The following is a 17,578-nucleotide window of genomic DNA, read 5'->3' on the forward strand; positions in this document are numbered from 1 at the left end:
CAGAACAAAGGGCATTAAATGGTAAAATTTAACATCAAAGGTCAAAAATCCATGTTCGCACTAAAAAACCGTGCAAAGTATTTATTTTTTAGGCTGAAACATTTCTTACGCATATTAAACGTTCTGCTCATAGTTTCTTGTGTGAACTACGAGTAATCCACTTGGAAACAACTACTCGAAATCGCCTAGCCCTGGCCTCAGTGCCTGTCAGAGTCCACACACACTTTCTGGTCTGCACAGGCCCATCATGGTCAGTCCTGCAGCAGGTGCAGTGGTCCAGCCATGTGCCAGACCCACTACATCCTGATTCTGTCTGCCACTTGCTCTTCATCCAGAGGATTATTTGGATGATGTGCTGGAGGGCGCTTGGCACCCTTTCTCTGCAACGCCCAGAGTATAACTGAATTCCATGAGGCTACCCTGGTGTGGTGACTCGATTACTGTGGACCCAGGCCCGAACAGGTACTCCCAGGGCAATACTGCCACGCAGAGCATGGCTGCAGAAGGATGTGGAAAACAAGAGACCCTCCCCATGATCTGGGAAGAGAATGGCAACTCCGGGTGTTCAGCAGTGAGCAGTGAAAGGGGTAGGGGTGTTGCCCTTAAATTCTTCCATTGCGCTCTGTTTCGTAAGGTGTTGTGTTCCTTTGCATATTTTTCTCAGCTATTTTGATAAACTACAAATTGATTATTCTAACAAGTCACTTGATCCACAAACCAGAATTGGAACCGAAAGATGGGAACGAGCTGCGAAGGCAGGCGAAGTGGAAGGCGGGTCCCCTGGGGGCTCTCTCCCACGTCACACATTTTAATAACTCACCTGAAATCCCCATCCTATAACACACACGGGATAAAACCCATCCTTATAATTTCTGCTCTCGAGCGGACCAATTCCCCACAAGTATTTCCAGGCCAGCTGTGCAGTATAAAGAGAGAGCAGTCACCAGTCAGGCCTCTGTAGCTATTCAATGGGCAAGACGACACTATACAATGAAGGCTGTAACTAGACACAACGGACTGTAATGTCTCGCGATTCTTTTAGGAAGAGGCGCATTTTCATTCCTTGACTGTTGGGCTTTTTCTTCAGAGCCTGCATTGCAGGAGCCGAGGCCGGGGGTCCCGTGAGCGGCACCTCTGCTTGAACTGTTGAGTCTCTCAGCATCCGGCACTATGAACCTTCCTCCGCTGCAGACCCTCCTCAGCACAGGATCTAATTACATCCTGGGCTATCACAAGGGGGTCCTCCTTTGCCTCCTGGCGTCCTGCTTGATGTTAGATTCCAACACTGAGAGGGCGGCAGCACCCGAGTGCAGGCTCAGCAGGCGCGAGGTAAGCGGATACTTCCGGGCCGGAGACATTCTGATTGGTGGGATGCTGCCAGTTCACCGCGACCGAATCTACCCGGAAACAACATTCACAGCTGAGCCTGCAGAGCTCGTCTGCCAGATGTAAGGAACTGATGCATGCATGTGGCTTTTTTTTTACAAATGGCAAATAAACTGTGTTAATGCTTTCATTCGAGGTTGCATTGTGCATGAAAGAGAAACACAGTCTGCAATGCAAGCATTTTGTATACAAGACAGTCTACTCAGGTTTAGTGAGTGTAATGTCCTAGACTGGGGCCTGGGAATAACTGGAGACCACACGTTGGTTGTGACTTGTGGTCAGTACATTGCCTGCCACGCCCAGGGTCCAGGGCCCTTTATTAACAATTGTGCGTGCCCTCCGTAAAGACGTTGGGCCAAACCAAAACCCTTCACGCCTGAGGGGGCGGTGCATGAGGGTAGTCTCAAGTACTGTGCCCTAATGGTAGTGTCCAGACTCGACAACACTACAGTGAGAACCCCAGACCACGTATAGTAGATGGTGTTTATTCTGCCCCCGGATAATATCGAAATATACAAATAGCTCAATTACATGAGTTACAGCCAGATTCATGAACGAAAAATCGGCTCGCAAAGGGCCAGATTCTCAGAATCTGGCCCTTTGCGACCCAAATTTTTGCATTTGGGATTCATCATGCCAAATGCAAAAATCGCTATTTGCGAAATCGCATATTTGCGAGGAATTACATTTAAGGAATCTCTATTAGAGATTCCTTAAATGCAATTCATTAACCAATTTTAAATTGCGAATTCGAAATATTTGGCCGCTATTTACCACGAAGTCTGACTTCGTGGTAAATAGCGAAAAAATAGAAAAAAGCACTTTAGTGCATTTTTCTCAGTTGCATGTTACACACACACATGTCCTTTGGACATGTGTGTGCGCAACACCTGTGTAAATTTGCATTTCAGGGGTGCTACAGGGTGTCCTTTGGACACCCCTGGCACCCTTGAAATCGCTATCTTATTTGCGATTAGCTAATTGCTAATCGCAAATAAGGAATGTGTAGGAATCGCAATTTATTTAGCGATTCCTACATGAATCCCGCTTTGCAAGTCCTTAATAGCGATTCCTTAATAATCGCTATTAAGGACTCGCAAAACGGCTCTTTCATGAATCTAGCTGTAAGTGCTCAGAAATTTCATTTGTGTTGTTGTAAGTCAGAATGCAGGTACATTGATAGATGTGTGGGTTCAGTAATGGTACAGGATTGATGTGCATTTCCAGAGCGGTCTGAGGGTCAGTTACTTTGACATGCGATTGAGAGAAAAATGAGTGTTGCACGCAGCTAATGAGACATTTTAGCAGAACTCTGAGTGCGTGTGTGTGTGCGTGCATGTACATTTCACAATTTACATACCGAGTGACTCCATGGCGCCGATCCCAAATCGGGCAGAAGAGCATGCAGCATGCTCTGGAACAGTACATGCTAGCCAGTGCTTTAAATGGGCCGGTACTCACCCGTACTGAGTACCAGCACTTTCATATTTTCTCCGCTTGAGTACTGGGAGGTTGTGGCCTTGGGACCAGAGCTGCTGACTTTGGAGCTGGGGAACCAGGTTCTAGCCTCGGTGTCGGCTCAGCTTCCTGTGATTCTGCTCAAATCCCCTAATCTTGCAGTGCCTACCAAAAAATGAATGCGTCCTTGTGTAACGTAACTGGTGCTCATGTAAAGCGTCCCAATACCTTCGGGTTAAGTTCACGCTATAAAAATCTGCAAAAAAAGGGAGAGTACTGGTACTCATAACTGCCTGGGTTTGATACAGTAGGTGCTGCGCTCATGAGCTCCATCCTTGCTAGCAGCTTCTGCACGTCCTGCAGGGGTTCAAGGCCTTTCAAACCGAGCTGAAGCCTGGCTGAGCTGGTACAAAAGCAGCAGGACAGAAGCTCCTCTCTGGTGGAACACAGCAGTAGTCCGTGCCTCTCCAGAAGTTATGAGAGGTCGAGTATGCTGCAGGGTGTTTCCTTTATCTTTTAGAGTGGATCCAAATGTGACCATATAGCCTAATAGGCATGTGGTGTCGGACTCATTGTTCAGGGCAATACAGCATTTTAGCATGCCTATTGTTTTAAATCCCTGCAAATCTTTGCCCATCTGCAATTTAAATGAAAGGAATTTCTATGAAAGAAAATCTCTACTCTCTCCACCAATTTCCCTGCTTCACCTCAACGTAAAACAACATTCAAAGCAAAATACATTTGTAGTAGTACCACATGGCACGGTAACTAGCATGTTTGGTAAACACTCCACATTCTGAGTTCAACCTCAGATATTTGGTGCATACTGGGAGCTCAAGGTGGGCGTGATCTGAGAGGGACAGCCTGCCCATAATAAAAACAGTTCCCCTACTTTATGTTATAATGCAACCGTCCTGGGATGGTTAATTCCAACATTTGAGTTTCCTCAGCTGAAGTAGAAGGGAGGTGGGGGGGGTCTCATAAGAGGTGTAGCTAGGGGAGGGCACACAGCTGAATAAGACAGAAGCCTTATTGCTAGGGTGTCTGCTTCTTGCAAGAAATGCAAATGTGTGTATTTGGTTACCCTCTAAAATGTAAAGGCTGCTCATGAGCTGGCATTGACTTTGGTTGAATCAAGTGAAGATTATTCTTTTTGAGAGTTATTGTAAGGTGACCTGATGAGCTGTGGAGTAGGTGCTTTTAATTGGGCATCTAAGAATCATATTTGCAATAGGTAAAGTCTGCAGCTTACTCAGATCTATATATTTGAAGCACTCTTTTTCTTAAAACTTTATGGCGCAGGGTTATTGCATTGGCGCAAGGCAGCACATTCTGCGCCAGCGCAGGCAGAGGGCAGGGATGAGCAGCATAATGTTAAATATGGTGCATCCCTGCCCTCTTCCTTTCATGCAGTGCAGCAAATTGGCTTGCTGGGTTGCACTTTGTGAACGTTAAAAAAATCTGCTCCTAAATCTTTGTGGAGCACTTTTGTCAGCCTATCTCATTTTGTGTGTAATACTGTACGTTATCACAGTGTTTTCTGTGACATACTAGGACCTAATAAGACTAAAAACACACAAGGCACTATTCCCCATTGCACCAACCAGAATTCAATTCTGTGACTCTCTCATTACCCATCGAGGCCTATAGTGATCGCATTAACCAATAAAGGTTCTCTCACTGACTAGTTTAACTTGCATTTTCTTTTAATTTGAGATGTGCTTTATCACTTGAAGGTGATAGACCAAAAAAAGCTGCTCCTTTTAGCCATGCCATGCCTTTGATCTTGCCCCCATGCTCAATGACCCCACACCCACATATACCCTGCCCTTAACTTTCAGACGGTTTTTCATGCTACAATGAACTGGGAAAATTGCTGGTGTGTGGTGTTTGTTGCACCAGACAATTAAGAGGTGTGGTAATCTGCTCATCTCATGGAAATCTGATCTCTGGGACAATGGGGACGAATGCTGAGGGGGTACAATATTCAATTCAGGTTTTCATTAGTATAAATTGTTGTCAACTAAAACATTAATGTCCCATTGTGTGTGTGCACAAGCAGGGTGCGTGCATATGTCTTTAAAACGTGGCTGAAGGGAAGAGAAAAGTAGACTGTAGTTGATGGCATAGCAAAGACTGCTGTCCATCAACAAAACATTGAGGTTCCTTATATGGGAGTTTGGACCAGTGGGGTTTGGCGGGTAGAGGTCAGGAGAGATGGGAAAAGTGGTCTGAAATCCCTGGGTCACCATGGAAAAATCATGATGGCATTTATAGAACATTGTGTTTTGCGAATATCGGTTCTGACACACTTATATTCGTGTTTCCATAGTAAAATCTTGCACAACTTTTTTTAGGGAGGAATCGCGGGACCAGGGTTCAATTCCTGACGCGGCAGGGTGTTGGGCCAATGTCAGCGGGTTCGATAAATCTCGCCTCGGTGTCACTCTAATGATGGGTCCCACTCAGCAACTCTGGGCGATAGCTAGCTTAATCTCCACAAACGGCCCCATCAACGCTGGGGATGCCTGGTTTCACCTTGGGGGTGCCCAGTAGGGACCATCTCACAGGGAAAGCCAGGATGGGTTCCCCAGCGTTATACAGCGCCAGGAAACCTTCGGGTAGCAGTGCGCTTTACAAGCTCAAATACATTTACATACATACATACATTTACATATCTCCTGATACACTGTGATATTACTTCTCTATTTTCAACTGTACCTGCTCCTGAACAAAATACTTTGGAAATCTCCGAAAAGAACTTCCAGGCAGTTTAGATTTTTAGCATGCTTCTTATTTTAAAAGACTGAAAATTGCCACCCATCATCAATTTAAATTAAACTGAATCACTTTGTTTGAAAGTAAATTCTTGCCCTCTCCACCAATTTCCTTATTAAACTCAAAAGAAATAAGCATTGACAAAGCCAACCAGTCGGGCCTTTCACATAGGTAGAGTTACCTCAAGAACTAGATGACCTTTCCGAGACAGAAAAATGTGTACATTCTTTAACAAGACTTTAGCCCTTCAGAACTTTACTAGATGTACATCTCCAGTCAAAAGCAACCGCCTAACAAGTTTGTCACAATACTGCAATAACTCACATTGTTACTAAAGGTCTGATTACAAGATCGGCAGTCCATGGACCACTGTATCCGATGTTGCGGTCTGACCGCTGTGAGCTCAGCAGTCCGATCACCATATAATGAGTTGGTCTTGTTGCCTATGCAAAAACCGCGGCTAAACCACTGAGACCGCAAGCACACCAACGCGAAATGGGCTATGAGGCTGTGGGAGCCTCGGACCACCAGTGAGGTTGCTGGCCAAATTACAAGTTGCTTTACAGTCAGCTTGACCATCATGATCTAACTACCACATCTTAAACAGTGGAACGGGAGGGATAAAAAAAACAAAATTACCTCTACTCACCTCTACTTGTCTACTACCTTCATGGAACCCTTCAGACACATCCTGTCTTTGCTGTACCTGCTCAACCAATTGAGAACCCACTCTGTCACGGATGAAATCGGAGGTAAGTCATACTGCCAGTTTCCATAGACTTCTCTGCAAAACAATGCCCCACCATAGTCCAGAAGTGAGGTCCCTAAGTAATTTACACATATACAGGGACCCTGTCTGGAAATGATCATAACAATAATCAAAAATACATCTGTAGGATGCCTTTGTAGTTCAAAACAATGGTATTGCATAGAGACATTGTACACAAATGGCTATGTGTTTGCAACTTATAGTCAGTCATAGTGATATGGGCATGATATTGTGTACCACAACAGCACCTCTTCATCAATGTCACACATAATAGTGTCAGTCACACACTCCTTTTCCCCTTTCTCATTTGTCCACCAAGTCACTACTGATCTTCACAAGTTATACAGCTTGTCATTTACCAAGTGTTAGTAAGTGAGATGCAACTGACTCCAACTACCATGGGGCCTTGTGATTGCAACTCTAACCAAGATGCTACACTCCTTTTGCACATTCTTACTTGTCTGCCATGTTACATCTAATCTACACAAGTTATGCAGGTTACCGTTTGTTAAGTGCTTTTAAAGTGAGATTGAAGTGACAACAACTACCAGGAGGCCCTCTCACTCCAACGCTAACTGAAATTCTAGATTCCTTTGCCCCCTTCTCATTTGTCTGCCATGTTACAACTGATGTTCCCTTATCATGCAGCTACCGTACGTCCAGTGTTGGTAAAGTGAGATTGAAGAGATTGCAAATAGCATGATGCCTTGTGACTAGTGCTCAAACTAAGATGCCACACTCCTTTTGCCCCTTCTCATTTGTCTGCCATGTTACAACTGATCTACACTAGTCATGCAGCTTACAATTTCTCAAGTGTTGGTAAAGTGAGATTGAAGTGACTACAACTGCCATGAGACCCTTTCACTCCAACTCCAACCAAGATGCCATAGTGAATGTGACAAACTCACACTGCACACATCCCAGGTCCTATTTTGATGGCAAAGAAACATCTTTATGGATGTATCATTAAAGTGAAAAACACCTTCTCTATAGGGGTGGGCGGAATTTGCGTAGTCGCGCTATGCAAAGCTCCAAGAAACAGTCAAAAATCTCCACGAGCACACAAAAGTTCAGCGAACACGCGGATTTACTTGTTCCGCCTGTTCGCGATGCTTTCTTCCTGTTTGCCACTACTGTCTGAGTGCTCGGGGGAAAATATCTTGCGAACATGTATTTTGAAAGTGCAAACAAGCAAAAAATTCTGCGAAGCCGCGGATCGGAAAATTTCTGGCAATTCCACGTTCCCCACGGAACTCGAAATTACCCAAATTCCACAAATTCCGCAAGCGGAATGGAATTTACCACCCAGGCCTACTTCTCTGCTACAACTCTGCATTGGACTTTCACCCATCATCCACATGAAAAGGAAATGTCAGTCAATGGGATTAAAAAGTTTCAGTGTGAGAACCATCCTAAGGGCACAAAAGAAACCCTTTCGGACGGATTGCTATGCCTCTATCAGGGGAAACACTGAAAGGCTGGGGCACGAACATTTTGCACATGCCTGACAATCTCTATGTCCACTGGTCCTGGGAACTGAAGTATATCAGGGACAAGCAATCGCATCACCAAGTGACAGACATGTGTAGTCAATGGGTAAGTGCAACTTATGAAAGCAAACACTGCACTCACATCATATGGTATGCATCTAGATGAAGTAACTCTAGAGTACACTTGTCCATGCAGAACTACACAAAGGTTTGACAAGTTGAGAGCCTCCATGTGTGGGTAAATAATTATCCAATTTCAACACACCAAACACATAGTCAACCTGCATCATAGGGAGAAGGGCAAGCTAAATGACATTGACAGCGGGCAGGGCAAACTGAAATACTTACCATATAACTTGTCACCGAATGCAATGCCTGCCTCATTTGGATGTCATATCAAATAGACATCAATCCAAAATGACACCTTGTCCTATGAAACTCCAGCACTGGTTTCAAGGTCACATCATACTAACCACTTCAAGTGGATCAACAATCAGGAATGGAACAAACGCAACTGGACCCACACATCACTAACTATACAAAAAATCATATAGTCAGAAAAGTAATTGCAGGAACACTGTCTTCAAAAGTAGAAAACAGTTTTAATGACGGCATGCCACTGTAGAAACAAAGGCCAATGGCTACTCTATGGTGGCACTATATGGCACAGCCTACATTTGCCCTTACTGACACTGCCAGGGAACATCCTCACAAAGGGGCATCCATTGGGCTTTGCAGGCACCTCGAAGATGGTTCTTGGAAAAGGGGGGTAGAGGTTGAGCGAGGGGTGGGTTTGTCTGTTTGTCCCTGGGAGGGGGGTTCTTGGGTTTGGGGCTGGAGTTATGTTTGGGAGTTTTTATTTATTTTTTTGGTCTGGGAACTGGGGGCGTGGAGGCTGTTTTTCAGGGGTGGAGTGGGAAGTTGAAGGCATTGTTTGGGTCGGGGAGACATTTTGGCAGGATTCACAATGGTAAGGGCAAGGACAAATGAGTAAGAATCATAGGAATAAATGGTAGGGTGTTTGGGATGGAATTTGGGTTGGAAGGAAGAAGAAGTGGAAGTGTGAGGTGGGTCTGCTGTCTGCACTGTGTGTTGTGTTGGTGTCTGTTGAGAGAGTGACTGTTAGAGTTTACATTTTTTGGGTGGAAGAAATGTGGGTGTGCTGGGTTTTGTGGAGGTGTCAGTGAATGTTGGTGTGCTGTCTGCAGGTATGGTTGTGTCTGTGGAGGGGTCAGTGAGTGTTTGTATAGTGTGTGCAGGTAGAAATCCTCAACTGACCGGATGCCAAACATGTTCCTGAGGCACAAACTCTGGACTTTTCCCATTTGGAGCTTTACTGCCTTCAACATGGACTTCATCGAGACCTTATCCTTTAGCAGATTATCATTGGATCCAACCTGCTGCCTGCTCCCCAGAGCAATCTATCTTCCCAGAAATGTTTTAAGTTGAACCGTAACTCTTTAACAAGGACCAACTAGGTCCACGTATCTGACTTGATCGGGCTTAAACTTTACCTTTGTCCCAGTCTTGTGCCACCAGCTGCTCGCGGTTGACAGTTGGTGCTGGTTTAAAATTAAAATCTTTGCTTCCCCCAACTCTCCCTGTGTATGAGAAACTGGAATAATATTTGGAAAGGATGGTAGTCCACCTCAATAATAATGGCACTATTATTTTTAGATGCAGTAAAGGTTTCAGAAATTTGAAACCTACCTCACCTCCCTGGCAGCTATGGCACAGAGCAAGCAGACAGACTTAACTTAGGAAAATGTGTAAAGTAAGTACTAAAATATTTATAAAGTTGAAAACTCAACACAATAATGCACACTATCATTGAGGCAGAGGTTTTGATGACACCCTTGTAGAACACAGCCTAGAGGAACTAGCTGATGAAGAAGTGGACAAACTAGTCCTCATTTCATGCATGCCAGGTCAAACCGAGCCACTGCCACCCAACATGCCAATTGAAGATTGGTGACACGCCTTCACAGCTCCCATTGACAGTGGGGCATCGGTGAACATGCTCAGAAAAAATCACTTACAAAAACAAAAAAAACGGCCTTAATAATCTTGCCCACCAAGGTCAACTATATTGCCTGCTGAAGGTGCTTCTCCTGCTGAAAGGAATGTTCAGCAGCACTGTCACCCATTGTAAATCCTCATGCAAGATGAAATTCTTCACTTTACATCAGCTGTCAATGACATAAGTATAGCTGATGTCATCTAAAACCTCCAACACCTTTTCAAATGCCTTAGGTGCTGGCAGGGGTCGCCTGTATACCCGCACATTGATACCTTGATTAAGTCTGTTTCCCTTTGTCATCAACATATCACTTTTCACCATTCACCCCTGCATGGAGACTGAAGTGCAAAAACTGGAAGATACAGATTTCATGGAAAATGTTTCCTGCCCCATACCATGGGTCTCCCCTATGGTCACTACATGCAAACTAAAACAGCCCAGCAACATCCGTATCTGTACAATTGCAGAATACAGCTATCCGGAGGGAGTGGCACATCACTCCAGCTATATATGACCTCATTAATGATCTAAATGGAGGCCACTGGTTTCCCAAACTAGATCTTAACTTAGGGTACCTTAAAATGGAATTTTAGGAGGACTGCAGCTAAACAAGCACATTTCAACTCACGTCGGCCTCTCGCGATACCGCAGGCTCAACTTTGGGATCTTTTCAGCTAAAATTTGACAGAACACCATTTGCAACATCATGTCAGGACTAGATGACGTCATCAGTGTCAGTCATGACATTCTAATACATGCACCCACCATGATAGACCATCAGAAGAGATTAGTCACAACCCTACAAAGAACCAGCAACATTGGGTTGATACTTACAGACAAACATGTCAATTCTTACAACAGGAAATTGATTTTTATGGTTATGTCTTTTCTGGAACGGGAATGAGTGTAGAACAAGCAAAAAGGACAGATATTAGGTAAGCAGAAGCCCCGACATTGCTCTCTGTGATCACACGTTTTCTTGAACTTAAAATTTCCTGTGGAAGGTTTCAATTGAAGCTAGCTACACTGGCAGTACCACTGCGTCATATAACAAAGTTGTCAGCACCATGGTCCTGGGGTCAAAATGAAGAAACTGAAGTCCAGGACAAAAACAGTCTCTACTGCAACACACAGTGATGCCCAACTTTGACTTAGCAAAGGACTCCAGTTGATCATGGATACCAGCCCTATTGGCCTTGGTATAGTACTCAAGCATTGGGTGACAGAAGCCAGGTAGACCTAGATTGATTTCACTTGCAAGGCACTCACAGAAAAGAAATATGCCCACATTGAGAATAAGGCACTGGCAATCAAAAGGCTGCACTCATTTTCATGTATACTAATTGGGATAAGCATTCAAACTTATAACCAACCACAAGCTACTGATACCATATTTCGCAGATATGGCATTACACCCTCTAGCCTGCATTGAGGAGTTGGTATTCCAGCTTCGAACATATCAATTCACAGTAAGAAACAAGCCAGGATGCACCAACCACACTGACTAATTATCTCGGCACCCAAAGCCTGGGCTATCCAGTGCTCCCTGTGGAGCATCTTAGTCCTCTGTAAACGTATTAGATTGGTGAATAGGGACTATGATGTATTAATCCCTTCTCAATCAGGGCTTTCTATATAATATCAGAGTAGCTTCTATATAAATAACTCCAATTGAAATTCAAAAGGGGTTAATGGTACCTATATCTCCCCTAAATCAAACGTGATACAAGGGAAAAAAAGGAAGTTACCAAAGGATAAGGGCATTAAAGAAGATGAAGAGAAATGACCAATGTCCTATTTTTAAATGACTACATTGGGGGAGTACCCTCTTTAGTTCTACTATTGCTCAATGTTGGCGATACCTCTATTCTGCTGCTAACATGAGACCCCTCTCAGAGGCTGGAGATGTGATTCAGCATATTCCAGAGGATATCATCATTCACCCCCCTGGAAAATCTCCATACCCTACAAATCCATTTTGCTCTCTGATGAATAGGGCTCTTTCTGGGTTCCCCCACTCATATTAACATTGGGTTTTTCAATTACTATCCATGTAAAATCCTCAGCAGCATGATTCTTTTCCAAAAAATGGGTCGTTAGTTTACTCACATTTCGTTGGCATCTGAATGTGGATCTATGCTCCATAATTCTTGTTTTCGCCTTTCTGGTGGTCATTCCCAGGTACATCAAATCACAAGGGCATTTCAGCATGTATACAACAAAGGAGGTGGGTCAATCCTACATCTATTGTTTAGGTGTTCTCTGTTAAGTGGCATACATCATACATTCCACATTTTGTTTGACCAGTTACCGGGGGAAGTAACACCGTCCGGTTTCCTTCTCCTATGCCCATCTTGGTCCTGCTGTTCATTCTTGGTCTTGTATGTACCAAGGTGTCTTTGATGCTTTGACTCTTTTTAAAAGAAAAGAGAGGGTTTTCCAAAGATAAACCATTGGAATTCAAGATTCACCAATGGCGAAACACGATATTTTGAATGCTGCTGGAGGCTAAGGGTTGATTCAGAAAAGGGGGTGGTGATGAACAGAGTGTGTGAATTAAGCAGACCACTCTTACCCAGTCCAAAGATCAGGGCTTGATCCATCACCGTTTTTCAGCTCACTGCACCATCCAAGCTCAGAACTTGGCTATATGCAAATTAGTCTGACCCTGGCCCAGTGCATCATGGAAACAGGGCAGACCAAACTACCAAGCCAATTCTTATACAGGGAAGGAAACAAGCTACCGGGGACCGGTTTCTGGCATTTCAGCCATCTTCGGCCCGGCTTGCTTGAATCCTGATGGTGCAATGAGCTACGGACTCACATCTGAGTATACCCTTCCACGCTTATGGTGGACAAAAATGATTCAGAAAAGGGGGTGGTGATGAACAGAGTGTGTGAATTAAGCAGACCACTCTTACCCAGTCCAAAGATCAGGGCTTGATCCATCACCGTTTTTCAGCTCACTGCACCATCCAAGCTCAGAACTTGGCTATATGCAAATTAGTCTGACCCTGGCCCAGTGCATCATGGGAACAGGGCAGACCAAACTACCAAGCCAATTCTTATACAGGGAAGGAAACAAGCTACCGGGGACCGGTTTCTGGCATTTCAGCCGTCTTCGGCCCGGCTTGCTTGAATCCTGATGGTGCAATGAGCTACGGACTCACATCTGAGTATACCCTTCCACGCTTATGGTGGACAAAAATGATTCAGAAAAGGGGGTGGTGATGAACAGAGTGTCTGAATTAAGCAGACCACTCTTACCCAGTCCAAAGATCAGGGCTTGATCCATCACCGTTTTTCAGCTCACTGCACCATCCCAGCTCAGAACTTGGCTATATGCAAATTAGTCTGACCCTGGCCCAGTGCATCATGGGAACAGGGCAGACCAAACTACCAAGCCAATTCTTATACTGGGAAGGAAACAAGCTACCGGGGACCGGTTTCTGGCATTTCAGCCGTCTTCGGCCCGGCTTGCTTGAATCCTGATGGTGCAATGAGCTAGGGACTCACATCTGAGTATACCCTTCCACGCTTATGGTGGACAAAAATGATTCAGAAAAGGGGGTGGTGATGAACAGAGTGTCTGAATTAAGCAGACCACTCTTACCCAGTCCAAAGATCAGGGCTTGATCCATCACCGTTTTTCAGCTCACTGCACCATCCCAGCTCAGAACTTGGCTATATGCAAATTAGTCTGACCCTGGCCCAGTGCATCATGGGAACAGGGCAGACCAAACTACCAAGCCAATTCTTATACTGGGAAGGAAACAAGCTACCGGAGACCGGTTTCTGCCATTTCAGCCGTCTTCGGCCCGGCTTGCTTGAATTCTGATGGTGCAATGAGCTAGGGACTCACATCTGAGTATACCCTTCCACGCTTATGGTGGACAAAAATGATTCAGAAAAGGGGGTGGTGATGAACAGAGTGTCTGAATTAAGCAGACCACTCTTACCCAGTCCAAAGATCAAGGCTTGATCCATCACCGTTTTTCAGCTCACTGCACCATCCCAGCTCAGAACTTGGCTATATGCAAATTAGTCTGACCCTGGCCCAGTGCATCATGGGAACAGGGCAGACCAAACTACCAAGCCAATTCTTATACTGGGAAGGAAACAAGCTACCGGGGACCGGTTTCTGGCATTTCAGCCGTCTTCGGCCCGGCTTGCTTGAATCCTGATGGTGCAATGAGCTAGGGACTCACAAGGCTAAGGGTTGTCACTCAGGGTCACAGAGGTGAGAGTCCTGAAGAAAGCCGGAGTACTGTCAATTGCCGGCTGAAACATGTCGACACCTATGCAGTGTTGAGCAGGTGTAATCTCATAAATAGTTCCTCTACCTAGCATCCACGATTTATTTTTAAATCCTGGACAGGGGACCTAATATTAAACTTGTAGTAAGGAACCCATGGTACCAGTGTTTTAGCACCACTGATTCTGCACCACCTTCTCACCTTTGAGTTTTCACTAACCTCTCACTGTCTATTATATTGTCTTCCCCTCCCTATTGCTCCACCTCCAGTGTTGGGTGAACACGGAGGTGTGTTAGCAGCCCTATGATGAAGCATGACACAGCTTGCTGTGTGTGAGGGCAGTTTTAAAAGCAAGGTGCTTTTTCCTCCACTCATTCTTGGAAACTTCTTATGATTTATTTTGACCCTCTTCCTTTTATTGACAAAATATTTGCCATGTTTGGGCTGCTAAATACAATGAAAAGGTATAATGGGCCCCTTTTTTAAGGCAATGAATTTGGAGAATATATTAAGTCCTCGGGCATAACTCATCAGTGGATAATACCTGGTGGCCCCAATCCAATGGAGTTGTTGAACGACTGATGATAACATTAAACAAGGCCTTAAGGATAGACTCAAGCAACACAAGGCTATTGAAGATGTGATAAATTTCCAGATGCACACCTCACAGTACTCCCAACAGGTCACCTGTTGATGTCATTCTTGGACAAGGCACCCGAGATATCACTTCTTACACTGAATATTGGTCCCAGATATGATTTGACCAGATTGCTAGCTAGCATAATTGAACCCTTATCAATACTGGAGCAAGCCAAACTCCTGAAATCAAGAGACTCGGGCATCAAGGTCGGTAACTGTTGTGCATAACCAACAAGGTGGGGGGTAATTCGGCCTGACATTCAATTAAACACCCTCTTCTGGTGAAAAACCAGAATGGGACCAAGGCGGTGGCTAGAACAGGGCAGTGACTAAGTCAAACAAAACATTTCTGTATTCCACAAGTAGTGCCCCACTGAACCAGATGACAGAAGTCAATAGTACTCTAATATTATAAATAATGACCAATAAAGCAACATGGACTTCTCCGTAACAACCGAAGGCCTTGCCGGGAAACATCCGTTACAACGCGGATGTTACAACGCGGTGCTATTACGACGCGTCCCTTACAACGCAAGTCGTTACCACGACTTGCGCTGGAGGGCGCTAGAAGATTAAAAATAGTAAATTTACTATTCCAACACCTTCCCTAGTGTCCACGGGGACTGGTGTTAGAATAGTAAATTATACTATTCGATATCCGCGCCCCCAACGCAAGTCGTGGTAACGACTTGCGTTGTAAGGGACGCGTTGTAACAGCACGCGTTGTGACGGTACGCGTTGTACCGTCACCAATCCCTCGCCAATTCTTCCCCTGATGCACCAGAGAATCCTTCACTCCCTGCCCTCCTGAGGGGTGTTGAGATGCAAGTAGCACCTCAAGGAGAACCGTAAGTCCATTTCTACAACCTGCAACTGCAAACTTGGAGGTCAAAGTGGTATAACGACCATGAATGATACATTCTGTGAACACTAGAACAAGTTGTTGCAAGCCTGCTAAAGTCTGTCGGTTGAACAGTCACTTGATTGAGTGTTCACAAAATTTCAGTGGAAGGAAAGTTGGAGTAGAATGTAGCAATGTAGCATGATACAAGACACCTCTCCCCAGGTCAACACATGCCACTCAAGCACACAAGCATCCACTGGGCATAGCATTAGGGGAATACATTAAAGACGAATGCAGCAATGTGCACAGACCCTAGCTGACCATCACAGTTATCTGACCTCTTCATTTGTGGCCTGACTGGGGCCCAAATACCTCCACCACAATAGCAAATTTCCACATTGTGGTCTCAAAGCCAGTGATTTTATACATTTACAGATTTTCAACTGCAGAAACACTTAGTATATCAGGCACTTTGTTCAACTTTCAAAATATTCAAATATTTTAAGTTGTCAAGCTGTGCCACTCTTTTCAAATGAATGGAGAGGAAAATTATATAGAATGTTTAAAAACTGGTGTATAAGGTGTCTGATTATATAGGTTTCATGAGAGGTAACATCAAGGAAAAGGGATGTGAATGTTGGCATCTTCTTGGTTAAATTCTGCCATTTCCTTTCTGGAACTCCCTAACTTGAACAGTGTAATAGCAGTAAACGTTGGGGAGAGGAGAGAATCAGAAACACACCAATGATGCAGGTGAGGTGAACACAAGGTGGTGAAGTACTTTTCACACCAGAAGATGGAAGAATAGAGAACCATATAATATGGCATAACCTTGGGTTATCAGGTAATTCTCTCTTTCGGTTACATTTTTTTACATGTGAAAAATGAGCTTATTTTTCTCAATGTTTAACCTTCCTCTTGTCATTCAAAAGATTGATTAAACAACTGCACAGTCTTTGCACAGTTCCTTCCACACTAACCAACACTCCCATCATACTGTAGGTTTTGGCTGCAGAGCTACCAATGGCTCCAGGCCCTGGTGTTTACCATTGAAGAGATCAACAGGAACCCAGAAATTCTACCAAACATCACCCTGGGATTCCAGCTCTATGACTCATGTGCATCAGTGCAGCGGACTATCAGTGGCATCATGTGGATACTGTCACACAGAGATGAGCATGTCCCAAACTACCAGTGTCAGTCAGGGCTCCAGCTGGCAGCCATCATAGGGGATCCAAGCTCAACACGCTCCATCATCATGGCAAGAATACTGGGCCTACACAGATACCCACAAGTAAGGAATGACAGGCTGCTCCATTTTCCATATTCTTGTATAATGATGTATGGCCAGGAACAGCAGGCCTATCTAGTCTCACCATTTTCTAACTACTGGAAGCAATGCAGATTCTCCCTAGTCTCAAGGTTTGTCTTTGCCATTACATTCCAGTTGCTCTCTAATGACTATATCTGGAGTTCCCAAACTTTGCTCCTTACTTGGGGGGAACAAAAAGCAGGTAACAAAATTCCACAGGTGGACTCTAGAGAGCAAAATGGTGAGTGTAGTGAGAAAGTTAGCATGCAAAGCACACAACCCAGGTTTGACATATGCATAGGATTCCAAAAATTCCTGACTGCAAGCCTAACCTTCAGACAGCATATTAACTTGCCAGCACACAGCCTACTACTAATTCCCAATAAGTTAAGACATACTGGAGATATGGCACCATTATGAACCGCCTGCACCCAACTAGTTGAAAGCACATAAGGAGGTTTCGTGGAAATTGCTACAAATACTGACCATGGCTCTTGCAAATGATTGAATGCCGCCTTGAGATTGGGCGGATGCTACATGTGCCCTAGTGTGAATTGAATTACAAAAGAGAAAGCACAAGTGTTTGTGGCCCCTTTTGTAATACCAAAGTATGGGGCAAAGAAAGC

The 17,578-nt window shown here is 44.6% G+C and overlaps 1 protein-coding gene across 1 annotated transcript in view; it reads left to right on the plus strand.

Annotated features, from left to right (window-relative positions):
- Positions 1-1,170: 1,170 nt before the first annotated feature.
- Positions 1,171-17,578, plus strand: part of LOC147678526 (extracellular calcium-sensing receptor-like) — a 29,861-nt gene continuing 13,453 nt past the window's right edge. Inside the window, exons 1-2 of the mRNA XM_086945671.1 lie at positions 1,171-1,448; positions 16,643-16,934. Coding sequence (XP_086801797.1) covers positions 1,171-1,448; positions 16,643-16,934 — 570 coding nt within the window. The remainder of the gene's footprint in view (positions 1,449-16,642; positions 16,935-17,578) is intronic.

Source organism: Lissotriton vulgaris, chromosome 12 (assembly GCF_964263255.1).
Source record: "Lissotriton vulgaris chromosome 12, aLisVul1.2, whole genome shotgun sequence".
NCBI lineage: Eukaryota > Metazoa > Chordata > Amphibia > Caudata > Salamandridae > Lissotriton > Lissotriton vulgaris.